The sequence below is a fragment of the Microtus oregoni genome, unplaced genomic scaffold (genome assembly GCF_018167655.1).
Source record: "Microtus oregoni isolate MIOR12 unplaced genomic scaffold, Mior012 000054F_ref0000373, whole genome shotgun sequence".
In the NCBI taxonomy this organism is placed as follows: Eukaryota; Metazoa; Chordata; class Mammalia; order Rodentia; family Cricetidae; genus Microtus; species Microtus oregoni.
The window spans coordinates 12285567-12300749 of NW_024543830.1; the positions used below are offsets into that span (position 1 = coordinate 12285567).

At 41.0% G+C, this 15183-nt stretch overlaps 1 protein-coding gene across 1 annotated transcript in view; it reads right to left on the bottom strand.

Annotated features, from left to right (window-relative positions):
- Positions 1-15183, bottom strand: part of Capza1 (capping actin protein of muscle Z-line subunit alpha 1) — a 46524-nt gene that overhangs the window by 2892 nt on the left and 28449 nt on the right. Inside the window, exons 6-8 of the mRNA XM_041638123.1 lie at positions 9946-10025; positions 8362-8440; positions 2400-2471 (exon numbers count right to left, since the gene is read on the bottom strand). Coding sequence (XP_041494057.1) covers positions 2400-2471; positions 8362-8440; positions 9946-10025 — 231 coding nt within the window. The remainder of the gene's footprint in view (positions 1-2399; positions 2472-8361; positions 8441-9945; positions 10026-15183) is intronic.

A 15183-nucleotide genomic window follows, 5' to 3' on the forward strand; every position in this document is an offset into this window, starting at 1 on the left:
TCCATAGGTTGACCTCTGTATAAATGGCATGGTACACCACCCTCAAATAAATTAATATATCAATGATAGAAAAAAAGGACATGACTAAATCTAGGACTTTGCCATAAGAATCAATGTTCTCTCCATTTTACCATTAAATATTCCCCAAACATAGCGCCCTATCTTGAAATTATTTGCATGTGCGGTACTTCAGACTGAACCTTATGCATATCAGGCAAACACTCTACTGCTGAGCTGTAGCCTCAGCCTTCTTTTCCTCTGTTTTGTCTTTTTCCCCACCCCAGACAGGGTTTCACTGTATAGCCTTGACTGGCCTGGCTGTCCTGGAACTCACTCTGTAGATCAAGCTGGCCTCCAACTCATAGAGATCCTCTTGCCTCTGCCTCCTGGGTGCTGGGATTAAACGTGTGTGCCACCACAACCCGGGATTTTTCTTTTTTGAAACAAGGTCTTTTGTATTGCAACAGGCACTGACTTGCTGTGTAGCCGAGGACAACTTTAATGTCCAATTCTCTTGCCTTCGTCTCTCAAGTACTAACTAGCACCACAGGTATACACCACCACACTCAGTTTCTCAGCCCCCTTTCCAGATTTATTTTTTTATTTATGTATTTATGTGTGTGTGCATATTTGCCCTCAGAGGCCAAATGAAAAGGTCTCTGGAGCTGGAGTTACAGGTGGCTGCAAACCACTACTATGGATGCTGGGAACTAAACTGTGATCCTCTTTCAGAGTCATCTCTCCCTACCCCACCTTGCCTCAGAAAGTCCTTTAAAAAGTTTAGTTTAAGACAGGACCCCATGGCAAACTTCTATGCTGAGGCAGGCCTTGAATTTATTTTTTTCTAAAGAATTATTTTATTTTTAATTATGTACATATGTGTGCATCTGTATGTAGGCTTATATATATCTGAGTGCAGGTTCCTGCAGAATCCTCAAGAGGGTGTTGGGTCCCTTGGAGCCAGAATTACAGGGACCCTAACCATTGAACTATCTATCCAGCCTGGCCTTGAACTTTTCTATCTTCCTGTTTTAGGTTTATTAATAGCTGGGCTTACAGGTACAGGTATGGCTAACATACCTGGCTTCTGCCTTGAAACCTTTTTCTTTTGTTTAATATTATAATTATTTATTTATTTATTATGTATATAATATTCTGTCTGTGTGTATGCCTGCAGGCCAGAAGAGGGCACCAGACCCCATTACAGATGGTTGTGAGCCACCATGTGGTTGCTGGGAGTTGAACTCAGGACCTTTGGAAGAGCAGGCAGTGCTCTTAACCTCTGAGCCATCTCTCCAGCCCCCACCTTTTTCTTTTGTTACAAGGAGACTCTCACATATCTTGGGCTAGCCTCGAACTCGAGTTATATTTTGAGAGATCCTCACTAAGCAGCCAGGGCTGACCTTGAAGTTCTTCTACAGTTCAGGATGACCTGTTAAAATGTTTTGAGACAAGGTCTCCTATTGCCAAGGCTAGCCTTGAACTTGATATTCCTGTTTCTACTTCCCAAATGCTGAAATTATAGAACTGTGTCAACACGCCAGACGGCTGTGGCGCACGCTTTAATCCCAGCACCTGGGAGGCAGAGGCAGGTGGACCTGTGAGTTTGAGGCCAGCTTGGTCTACAGAGCTAGCTACAGGGCAGCTAGGGCTGTTACACTGAAAAACCCTGTCTTGAAAAACCAAAAAAATAAGAACTATGTCAACATATTTTTAATTAAATATTTTAACTTTACTGAATTTTCATTATTTTATCAGAGATAATATCTCATGTTGTAGTCTGTACCAGTCTCGAACTAACAACAATCTTTCTGCCTCAGTCTTTGAGTGTGAAGATTCCAGGTATGCCCTGCCATGCCGAGCAGCTTTTTATCTATCTATCTATCTATCTATCTATCTATCTATCTATCTACCTACCTATGCCGAGCAGCCTTTTATCTATCTATCTATCTATCTGTCTGTTCGTCCGTCCGTCCGTCCACCCGCCCACCCCACTCCACCCCACCCCACCCATCTATCGGGTTTTCAAGGCAGGGTTTCTCTGTAGCTTTGGAACCTGTCCTGGAGTTTGCTCTGATCCACCTATAATGCTGTTAACTCAGCAGTAGAGAGGTAGAGGCAGGAAAAATAGGAGTTAAGGTCATCAATGGCTACAAACAAGTTTAGAGACAAACTAGGATACACAAGAACCTGTCTCGAACAAAACGTCCCCCCAAAAACAAAAAGGTTGTTTGAGGACATGACAACTATCTTTTTAGTCAAAGACTTTAACCAGTACAGATCCTTGGTAATAAGAGGCACTGACATAAATTGTTCAAATCTGCACAGTTGTCTCTCAGGTGCAAAGCCAATTTTCTAAAAAAGACAAGCAAGGTTGATATCCCAGACTGCATACTCACAGAAACAGTGACTGAATCCTGTACATCTTTATGACTGACCAACTGAACATTGCCATCTTCATAGTAATGAACCTGTGAGAGATAACATTTGAGAAGGGTTATGCATAGTTCATGCAGAAATGTATGTAGTGCTGAGGGAACAATTTTTAACAACTCAGAATAAATAATATGATCAATGACAATTCACAATGGTATGAAAATTCATGAAGAGAGTATCAAAAGTCTTTTGAAGAGATTTCTAAGTTTAACAAACATGCTTGCTCCATTATAGGCACTGGACTATACATGACGATACAAATGCAACACTGACATGCTATTTCTCTCGAAACAGAGTCTGGCTGGTCTGGAATCTGAGGCAATCATACAAACTACACAGCATCTCCCAGGTGCTTGGATTACAGTAGTGAGCCACCACAAGTGACAAGATCCCACTCTAACAGTATCAAAATAATTAAAATGAAAATCACTGAGCATCAGATTTTATCCATGAAAATCAAGAACTTGTAATGAACCCTAGTACCTAACTGAGATATTTTCCCTTTTGCATAATTACTAATATTGGCAAGTAAACCACACTGTGTTCAGGAAAAGCTTAAAGGCTAAAGGGAGGACGGAAAACCAAAAGTTTATTAGTAAGTCACAAAAATGAGGAGCTGAGGAGATGGTGCAGTGAAAGAACATTTGCTGCTCTTGTAGAGGACGCAGGTTCCATTCCCAGCATCCACACGGCAGGTTAGAACCACTCATAAATTTATTTACAGGCAATCTGATATCCTCTTCTGAGCTCCTTGGACACCAGGCACACAACAAGGTACAGAGGCACACATGCTGGTAAAATACCCATACACACAAAGTGAAAATAATATTTTAAAAATTACAAAAATAAGTGTTGGGTTATTGAGATGGTTCAGTGGGTAAAAACTCTTGCTTCTAAGCCTGATGACTTGAGGTCAATCCCTGGAACTACATGGTGGAAGGAGAGAACCAACTCCCTCATGTTGTTCTCTGGCCTCCTTGGATGCACTATGACACATCCACCACCCCTTCCCCATAAATATATGTAAAAAGTTGTATGATGGAAGCATTTTTGTAGCTACAGATGTAGCTTAGTGGTAGAGCATTTGCCTCCCAGATTCGCTCTCTAGCCCCATAACACAAAACAGCAACACAGTCTGAATATGTAAGGTAAAGTGATAAGCTACAATCAAAAATCAGTTTTCAAGAGGGAAGAATACAAGTCATACCAGTAGTTCTAAGACTTGCAAGGCTCGGAGATTTGGGCAAGTTACAAGATTCATTTAACTCTTTTAAAAGGACTACAAACTGGCCATGCAGAACAGGATTAGGGAAGCTATTTGTAAAATGGAAAACAAATAATAACAAAACCCCAAAACTGAACAGGGTCTTGAACATAAGAGTGGTGGTGTCCTCAGCAGACAAGATGGGGTCACCCAGCAAGGGGATAAGCATCAGAATGGAGCACACTGGTTTAGTTGAGGGAAGGACAAAGACCTCACTATATGAACAGATGTGAAACAAATATATCAACACACTGGACTACCAAGTTGAAGCTAGATGGTGAAGAGGGCAAAGACCTTAAGAGCCAAATCAAGAATTCAAACTTTATCTTATTAGAGGTGATGGGAAGAGTGTCCAGATGTCATTTTCTTCACTTAGTGCTATGGACTGAAAGTTGGTGTCCTCCCCAAATTCAGCAATAGCATTAGATAGAAAACACATTGTCAGGGGTGGGTGGGCTCTGAGAATTCACAGTCTCATCCTACTTTCAGTTTGCTCTTTTGCTTTTTGCCTGAGGTTGAGAACGCGATCTCTAAGCTTCCTGCTCCAGCTGCCATGTCACTTGCTACTCTGCCTCTCCCACTCGGAACCATAAGCTTTCTTCTGTAAACTGCCTATGGTCATAGTGTTTTATTGTGTCAAAATAAAAGCACCTTATACAAGTGGGAACTATTAACTTGCTGTTTATAAATTACCCAATCAGAAGGATTTTGTTACAGTTATCTAAATAGAATCTTTACTCCTGCACACACTTGAGCAAAAAGACACTTTGCTCATTTCCTTTTAAAGCCCATCATTGCTGCTTCTGCCTGCTTTGGTCTGCCTGCAGCTGAAGATCAACAATTGTTTTTTTCTTAGCTAGTCCTAAGAATTAAATATAGGACTTCCCACATGTTACGTAAGCACCCCGTCAAAGACCTACAATGCAAGGCCAGACATGCTTTCAGAACTAAAGTAGAAAAGGCAGGTATGGTGGTATGATGTATGAACGAGCTGAAGCAAAAGGACTGCTACCAAGATGGACTAGACAGTGAATTCGGGGCCAGCATGGGATACAGAGTGAAATTCTACCCCCCAAAAACAACAAAAAAGAATATGTAACTAGTTTGAATTTCTGTCACAGTTCTTTTAAATTTTAATTTCTTTTTTTCTTTTGACAGAGTCTCACTCTATACTTCCTGCCTCAGTCTCCTAAATAGGTAGGACTATAGGTCTGGGCCATGATGATCTGTTATGCTTCTTAAGAATTACAACATGGAGCTGGGCAGAGGTGGTGCACACCTTTAAACCCAGCACTGGGAGGCAGTAGCAGGAGGATCTCTGTGCACTCAAGGCTAGCCTGGTCTACAAGCAAGTTCTAAAATGGCCAGGGACACATAGAGAAACCCTGTCTTGAAAAACAAAAACAGAAACAATAACAAGAATGGAAAAGAATAGAAGGGCAGTGAGCTTCAATGTTACAAACTCAAATGAAAATCTGAAAAACACCAGGTTTATGAGCATGTTATACCAACAACATGACTTTAGATTCAACTTAAACTCTACTTGCTCTAAAGCAGAACCATCTCCACAATTCAGTTACTAATGAAACAAAACCAAAACACAAAAGTCCCACTGACTATATAAACTTCAATGTGCCTGCTATTCATTTAAGTCTTTAAAAATGATTACTTCTCAGAATTACACTTTAATCTATAGAAAAACAAATTTGACAATGGAAAATATAAAAGGTAAGTATCTAGATAACTTTTCCAAATAATGTTCAATATCTATGATTTTTACTTTATTTTAAATCAAATCATTTATTGAGTGCATATATGTTCATGTATGGAGGTCAAAGGACAGCTTGCAGGCATCAGTTCTCCTTCCTATCATCTGGGAACTGGGTAATAAATGCAGGCCATCAGACTGGAGAGCAGATGCCTTTATCTGCTGACCATCTTGCTAGTCCTTATTTTGACTATTAAAAGGAAAGTAAATGGCAGGCCCAGCTCCTACAACTTGGGAGGACAAGGCATGATGTGGGAGTGTCATATATCAATCTGTTGATTTCATTGGTTAAGCAATAAAGAAACTGCTAGGCCCATTTGATAGGCCCACCCTTAGGTGGGTGGAGTAAACAGAACAGAAGGCTGGGAGAAAGAAGCTGAGTCAGTGAGTCGCCATGATTTTCACACTCCAGACAGAGGCAGGTTAAGATCATTCCTGGTAAGCCAGCTCGTGAGCTACAGCAGATTATTAGAAATGGGCTAGTCCAGGTGCGAGAGCTAGCCTAGAAGAGGCTAGATAGAAATGGGCCAAGCGGTGTTTAAAAGAATACAGTTTTCGTGTAATTATTTCGGGGCATAAGCTAAGCTAGCCATGTGGGCGGCCGAGTGCCAGGGACGCAGCCCCGCTGCTCCTATTTCAACAAAGGCAGGAGATTGGGTATATGTGACACTCTGTCTCAAGTTAGAAAGAAAAACAAGCCATGTAGTGGCACAGGCCAGTTATTCTCAGCATTTTGGAAGTGGAAGCAGGAGGACAGGCATTCAAGGCTCACAATTGCTCTAGGCCAGAAGAGGAAAACAAGAGACCCTGTCTTAAAACCAAAACAATTCCAAAACTCAGTGTTGAAAATTTTGCTTAGTGGCAAAGAGCTTTTTTAGCACTCCGAGTTTCATCCCAAGCATACAAATAAATCCTAGTTGGTGGCCAATGCCTACATCCCGAGAGGATGAGGCAGGAGGATCACTTCAAAGTTATCTTAAGCTATGTAAGAGCAAGTTCAAGGCCAGCCCGGGTGCTACAGGAGATCCTGTCTCAAAAAGACAGCAAACAAAAACGTAAGCATAAACAAAGAGGTGTTATGCCTTTATATAAAATTTTGTCAGGAACCGTCACTCTGTGCATGTTCTAACTATAGGTTTGCACTGGTAAAGACAGACCAAAAATTACTATTTCTGTCTGAAAAAGAAATACATTTACATAAATATATAGTAGTTTGCCTGATTAAAGATAGTTATAAAAAGTCTGAAGTATTAGGCCACATTGTGGATTTAATTGTCAAAACCAGAAAGATAGCTTTGTTATTTTCAGCTGGGCTCTCCATAAGGAAGGTCCCAGGAAAAAGATGTGAGGGGAAGTAGCTAGCATATTTGTGAGGTAATCTACTTAGGAAGCACTAGCAAGAAACTAGTCAAACTAGAGGAAGTTTTGCAAGGAGACTGCTGGGCCGGTTGCAGCTGTGGGAACCAATCTCTGCTGCCAGAACATGCCAGTATTATTCTATTGGTAGGGTACAGGTTACAATATTTATCTATCAGCTCACAGAGTTCACTGAAGGTTATTCTCAGAGAAAAGATTCAGCATTTCTATCCTGTCTGCCTGAGCTGGAGTATGTTCCTGAGGCCAGAAAGGTAAAAATGTAGATAATAACATACATGTAATAAAGATGAATGCCAAGAGCACCTGCATGTATGTAGTAGGCTTTACATGCTCCTTTTTTTGGTGCTGGGGACAGATCCTTGACTTGTCCATGTTAGGTTAGCCCTCTACCAGTAGACTACGTACCTCTCCCACAGGCATGCTTTTGTTTAAATCATACTTTGAAAATGCAACTCTTGCTAGTTTTTTATTAAAGGCAACACAATACAATATAGGTATGGTTAGATACTGATAGTATAATTTATCAGACTTATTTAGTCTGACCTCAGTTAGCTAGACTGAAAATAAACCACCTGAATTAGAATGTCACATCTCTTCAAAGACACCAGGATAACCCACACAAATAGCAACCATTCAGCTTCCTCTGTCCTGACATCACCATTAAAAATCTGCTCCACTTGACTACTGATACTCCAGGAGATGACAGGATCAGGATGTTCTCTAGAACCTCTCTGCTTTAGTTTAAATTTAATCAAAAACTTTTCTGTTCTCTGTAAGTTCAAGGTCAGCCTAGACTATAGAACAAGTTCCAGGACAGCCAGGGTCACACACAGAGAAACCCTGTCTCAAACAAAACAAAACAATCTACTTTTCTGTCAAAAAATAAAAGTTCAATAATAAAACTCTTTTTTTTAAAAAAGATTTATTTATTATGTATACAGTGTTCTGCCTGTATGCATGCCTGCAGGCCTAACACTCTTTTTAATTTAAAAAAAAAAAAGGTACAGTCTCTCTACATAGCCCTGGATGTCTTAGAACTCACTATGTAGACCAGGCTGGTCTTGAACTCACTGAGCACCACCACCCACCCAAGCCTCTGATTAAAGGTGTGTGCCACCATGCCTGGTACCCAGTTCCCTTCTAACGTCTTAATACTCACTTACTTTATTCTTTCCTAAAACTACTGTTTGATTATTCCTAAAAGACCTTGTTGTCGTTGAAGGAAAAAAGTAACCCAGCAGTATGTGCTATATAGTCATCCTCGATCAACCCAGAATAGCTCTCTTCTTAAGTAGCTCCCGGAAAGGAGGCTCCTACTTCCATTCCCTGCTACTGACCTCTTTTTCACATCAATATATACTTTAGTGCTCTCTCCCCTCCTTGTGGTACTGGAATCAAACCCAGGGCCTTGCTCATCGTATGGAAGTGCTCTATTAGTCTTTATTTCTAACACCAGAATGAAGAGCAAATGATACCTTTATTTTAACCATCATCTATACATACGTTGCCCTCTTACCTGAATCTTGAGCACTCCAACCACCTGGGCTGTGGGTGGTGTGATGGTGAACTTCCACTCTGACCTCCAACGACCATTCCTATAAAACACAGCATACACATGATGCTGCAGGATTAGCAGCAGGCACAAGAAAGAGGTGCTCTGACACAGAAGTTTGTGTGGTGGAGCTATTTTCAATGCGACAGACTCAAGATTGTCAACAGAGGCAGAAACACCTGTTCTGATCATAGAAGGGTCTCCTCAAGTCAGGAGAGCCTGCTTTAGGTGCACTAAGTTATACAATCAGCCCCAGGTATGGACAACCCCAACTCAAGGAAAACCGAAGACTTTCAACTGCATACTTTGTGAATTACATACTTGTTGTGGGAATTAATTCAGCTAATAGCGTTTGGGGTACTGGCCCTTAGGGCATGGTACTATGTGTGGACTGATATGCAGGGTAAAGAAATGTGCTTGCTCTCTTGGGAGGTCAAAGCAGAAGCAAGTTTATGCTGTTGTTTATATTTCCCTGGGGCAGAGCGGCAAGACACAGGAGCTGGTCCAGTGTTCTGTGTGTTTGTGGTTTTCCTTTGAATCCCATTTCCTTTGTATCTCCATAATAAAGGCAATTTGTAACTCTTGCAATACCACTCACATTATCAGGCGCCCAATATTTAACATTCCCTGTGGGAGGAATATCTCTTGACTGGCTGAGAATTATTCTAAGTAGGCACTGTGAAGGCAAATTTTTCCCTATCATTTTCTTATAAAGGTATAGTGAAGAAACAGTCTTTTAAGTCAATAACTATAATAGCCCATTCGTTAGGTAACTGAGAAGGCAAAGGCATTCCAGGCAGTAGAGAGCCTGCAGGCTGAAATACTTTATTTATGGCTCTTAGGTCTGTCAGCATTCTCCATTTTCCAGATTTCTTTTTAATACAAAAACAGAAGAATTACAAGGGCTAGTAGATTCTTTAATATGTCCAGCATTTAGCTGCTCCTGAACCAGCTGTTCTAAAGCCTGTAGCCACTTGAATTACATATTCTCACTCAGTATAATAAACAGTATTTTCCTTTTCTTTCTTTTTTTGGGGGGGGCGGGTTTCAAGACAGGGTTTCTCTGGAGCTCCGGAGCCTGTCCTGGAACTAGCTCTTGTAGATCAGGGTGACTTCAAACACATAGTGATCTGCCTGCCTCTGCCTCCCAAGTGCTGGGATTAAAGGCGTGAGCCAATACTACCCAGTTAGCAAACAGCATTTTTCAAAAAGAAACAATTATAAAAGTCTTAGAAATGAAGCCAGGAAAAAAAAAAAAAGAAAGAAATGAAGCCAGGACTGTTTGTTACAAAGAGAAACCCTGTCTTGAAAAAAAAATAATAAGTAAATAAAACTATAACACACACACACACACAAACACACACACACATACACACGAGAAAAACAGTCTTAGAAATGGAAGGATTAAATCCTTAATTTTAAAGATGGAGAAATAAAGACTCTAAATCAAATAATCTATCCCAAGATAGTTTGAAAATAAAACCTCAGTTTTTTATATTTTTTCCAATATAAATTATATACAAAAAGAACAGAACATCTATTTCTTACCAGAAGTTTTTGGGCTGAAACTGGTGGCTTTCAATACATGCAATAATGGTCTGTTGCCCATCTATAGTTTTAGCATAAACCTATTGGTGGGGGAAAAAAAGTTAAAAATGAAAAACACATTCACTATAATAAACTGTACAAAAGCAGAATGCTAAATTGAAATCTTTGAAGGGAGCAGAGTCAGAACATGCTTATAACACACGCCTTCCTGGGATATGAACACAGTAAATCCTAGGAGGCTACTGCTTCTGACTTATACTCTAAGATACCATTTAGGCTGGGCCTCACAAAATACGTGCATTTCTGACAGGCAGAGAACAAGGCTAAAGACAAGTCAACAGCTCAGTCAGGAAACCAAGGGCATGCAAACTGGCAACTGGTCCTGCAGGTTAGCGGAGTGTGAGATGTACTAGTGGGAGAAAAAACAGAAAAAGGGAGTTTAAATAGAAGGTAAAAAGTTTACACTGTATTCTACAAACAAGAGACAACAAAACAAGACCAGAATCATTATTTTGGGAGAAATATCAATACTGGTGCAGAAGATAAAAAGCTTAAGGTCGGTTAGGAAGCCACAAATTAACCTAGGCAATAAATAATCTAGGGCACTGTGGATGAGAAGGGAAAGAAAGGGTATTACACAGAATGCAAATGCAATGATACAGTCAGAAGTTGTGCTGGCTAGTTTTATGTCAACTTGACACAAGCTGAAGTCATCTGTGAGGAGAGAACTCCAATAAAGAAAATGTCTCCAGCCGGGCGGTGGTGGCGCACGCCTTTAATCCCAGCACTCGGGAGGCAGAGGCAGGCGGATCTCTGTGAGTTCGAGACCAGCCTGGTCTACAAGAGCTAGTTCCAGGACAGGCTCCAAAACCACAGAGAAACCCTGTCTCGAAAAACCAAAAAAAAAAAAAAAAAAGAAAGAAAATGTCTCCATAAGATTGGGCTGTAGGCAGGCTTTAGGGCATTTTCTTAATTAGTGATTGATGGAAGAGGGCCCTACCCATTGCGGGTGTTGCCATCCCTGAGCTGGTGGTTCTGATTTCAACAAGAAAGCTGGCTGAGCAAGTCATGGGAAGCAAGCGAGTAAGCAGCACCCCTCCATGGCCTCTTTATCAGCTCCTGCCTCCAGGTTCTTGCCCTGCAGAGTTCCTGCCTTGACTTCCTTCAAGGACAGACTACGATGTGGAAGTATAAACCAAACAAAGCCTTCCCTACTAAACTTGCTTTTAGTCATCGTGTTTCATCATAGCAGTGCTAATCCTAACTAAAACAGAAGTCTAGCTGTATGCTGTAATCAAAGGGCAAAGGGAAAAAGAAGTCAAGTGTTTCTACACCTCAATGATGTGGACCAATGTGGTGCCATCAGCAGATCGGGAAACCCAGACGAAAGCTTTAACTAGCATTTAGAAATATCAATTTTAGAGTGGAAGTGACAGGGATGTGAATAGAAATGCAAATCACCAAAGACAGCAAAGCAAACATCAGTACTTTAGAGTCTCAAATGTATTTGTAGTGTTATTTTTGTTTTTGTTTGTCTGTTTGAGACAGGGTCTCATTCTGTAGCCCAGGCTGGTAATCTTCCTCCCTTAGCACTTTCAAGTGCTGAAATTCTAGGTGTGAGCCCACACTCGACTTTGCCTATATTAACTGCACCTCTTTGTGGCTTTTGTTTTCTTGGTTTCATCGTGAAACAGTACCTCATACTCTGTTACTCATGCTGGCCTGAACTTATAGCACACAATGTATGCCAAGATGGGCATCAAATCTACATCAATTCCCTTTTATCAAGTTCCCAATTGCTGGAATTACAAACATGATCCCTGATACCTGGTTAGACTATAAACCTTCAGAAAGAGAAATCTAACTTTGGGGAATGCCTAAATGCAAAATATGGAAGACAACTGATAGTGTTGGCAAAGCAACTTAGCAAAAAATCATTTCGGAAGCCCGCATGTGAAATGCCATGTAGAAATTAAGGAACTGCAGAGCAGTGGTGGCGCACTCCTTAATACCAGTGCTCGGGCCGGGCGGTGGTGGCACACGCCTTTAATCCCAGCACTTGGGAGGCAGAGGCAGGTGGATCTCTGTGAGTTTGAGGCCAGCCTGGTCTACAAGAGCTAGTTCCAGGACAGGAACCAAAGCCACAGAGAAACCCTGTCTCGAAAAATCCCCCCCCCCAAAAAAAACAAAAAACAAACCAGTGCTTGGGAGGTAGAGGCAGGTGGATCTCTGTGAGTTTGAGGCCAGCCTGTTCTACAAGAAGGAAGGAAGGAAGGAAGGAAGGAAGGAAGGAAGGAAGGAAGGAAGGAAAAGAAATTAAGGAACCAATTGGCTGGCTCGGTAAGCTCAGAAAGCAGTTTGTATAGAATGGCGAAGACAATGAAAAGTCAAAGGTTCAGACTTGTACTGCTAATGAGTAAATACACTAACAGGGGAAAATGTCCTTGGTTTCCTGGTGGAACACCAAGTGCAAGCCTGAGGAAAGGAGAAAACAGAGAGGAGGAACAAACAGCAAGTACAAAGAGGAGGTTAAAGAAACAAGCAATTTATAGAAATTATTGTGATTGAGACAGGTTTACCTTCCTTTAAAGACAAGAGAGTTAAGACTTTCTAAATTTAGGCATGGTGGCACATGCTTGTAATCCCAGCACCTGGGAAGGTAAGACAGGAAGACAAAAGAAAGCCTACATGAGATTGTCTCAGAAACAAAACCAAGACCATATACCTAGGTAATGGAGGAATATACTAGAAGAAAAAACAATGTATATAGCTATCCTGAAGACAAAGGATAGTATAAAACCAAGAAAAAAATCCTTCTGCCTCAGATTCAAGTATAATGGAAGGAAGAATAAGATTTATGACTACGGAGAAACAAATACAATTTCAGTCAGTCTTAATTCTAATTAGATGTAGTAGATTAGATGCTCATCCAACAATAGAAAATGTCTGAAGCACATTACAATGTACAGGAAAAATGACAGAGTGAGATGAAATTAGGAGCACCTAAGGATGCTAAGGGTTACTAGGATACTGATGGCAGCACTGGGGCAATTCTATCATCTTCTGTTGCTCATATAACTCAAAGAAATGAAAAAGGGTCTCAGTAGGGTTCTTTGGCATTGAGCTCTCCAGATTAAGAATGTAAATGGACAGGCAGGGTGGTACAAGCCTTTAATCCCAGAGTTCTGGAGACAGAGGCAGGTAAGATCTCTGAATTTGAGGTCAGCCTGGTCTACATAGTGACTTCTAGCCCAGCCAGTGCTACACAGTGAGATCCTGTCTCCAAAACAAACAAAAAGAGAGGGGGAGGAGAACTTGAGAGAACAGGACAGTCAAGGTGGGGGAAAGATAGAAGCAGAGAGCAAGGAAAAAGATATCTTGATTGAGGGAGCCATTATGGGACTAGCAAGAATCCTGACACTTGAGAAATTCCCAGAAATCCTCAAGGATGACCCCAGATAATACCCTAAGCAATAGAGGAGAGGGTGCCCAAACTGGCCTTGTCCTGTAGTCAGATTGATCACTATCTTAAGTGTCACCACAGAACCTTCATCCAGGAACTGATAGAAACAAGAGTCAGAGACCCGCAGCGGAGCACTGAGCTGAGTTTCCAAAGTCCAGTCGAAGAGTGGGATAAGTGAGAATATGAGCAAAGAGGTCAAGACCATGATGGGTTCACCCAATGAAACAGCTTACCTGAGCTAATGGGAACTCACCAACTCTGGCCGGACAGGGAAGGAACCAGCAGAGGACCAAACTAGGCCCTCTGAATATGGGTGACAGTTGTATGGCTGGGTCAGAGTGAGGGGTCACTGGCAGTGGGACCAGGGTTTATCCCTACTGCTTGTATAGGCTTTTTGGAACCCATTCTCTTTGGAGGGATACCTTGCTCAGTCTAGATATAGTAGGGAGGGCCTTGGTCCTTCCTCAAAGCAATGTGCCTTACCCTCTCTGAGGAGTGAATGGGGAGCCTGGGGGAGGGAGATGGAGGGAACAGGAGTAGGGGAGGGAGTGGGAACTGGAATTGGTATGTAAAATGAAGATAGGTTTTTTTTTTTTTAAATAAAAAACAAATAAAAAAGTGGACAAATTTTGAATGGAAATAAATGGTAAATTGCAAGTACCTTTAGATTAGATAGTTGATTTCTAAGAGAGAATATATTGTTTCTTTTTCTGAAAAATGTCTTGAAAAAGAAATCTGTACCTGGCTACCATGATGTGTTTCCTCTGTTATTTAGAAAAGCCCAAAAAGGAAAGAATAATGGCATCTTCCACTTACGCATAGCTCACATAGTACAGACACTGTCAACATCTTCTACTAACTTACTGAACCCTCATAACATTATGTTTTATTATATAAATAAGGAAACTGAGGCACAGAGATGTTAGTTAATTTAGAGTCACAACTAGCTAAATAGCCTGGTTAGGATTTAAATCAGTCAGGCTTCAAAGTGCTCTTAACTAACTACATTCCTATTAAACTCATTGTTTTTTTTCCTGGAACTCACTCTGTAGACTAGGCTAGCCTTGAACTTAAAAAAGATTTGGCTGCTTCTGCCTCCTGAGTGCTGGGATTAAAGGCGTGTACCACTACTACCAGGCAAACTCATCAAATCTAACTATGTGTAGATTTTCTCTCTCTCTCTCTCTCTCTCTCTCTCTCTCTCTCTCTCCCTCCCTCCCTCCCTCCCTCCCTCTAGCTAGGTGTCTAGGTGTGGTGGTTTAAGCTTGTAATACCAGTACACAGGAATCTGAGGCAGGAGGATCACCTCAAATTCAAGGCCAGATTAGGCTATAGAGTGAGGTCCTATTTAAAACAAAAACAAGAGGAAAAGTAGGAAAGCTAACATAGTCCCAGTTTCTACACTTAACTCAGTCATATTACAGCGTATTATTTCAAAACATCACATTTTACATGTTATAAACAGATACAATTTGTTAGCTAAGAAGTTAAAAATGCAGGCAGGCCTGATGCAAGCCTGGATTCCCAGCTTGGGCAACTAAGACAAAAAAGACAAGATTCAAGGTCAGTTTGGACTATAGAATAAGTTTCAACTTAGTGAGACACTGTTTCAAAACAAAAACTATAATGAGGACTAGGGATACAGATAAGTGGCAGAATGCTTGCCTAGCATGTGCCAGTTCCTAGGTTCAACTTACAAAAAAAGAAAAAAAGAGTAAAACACGTTAAAACTAAGCATGATGCAACCAATTATAATATACAGATATTTTATATTA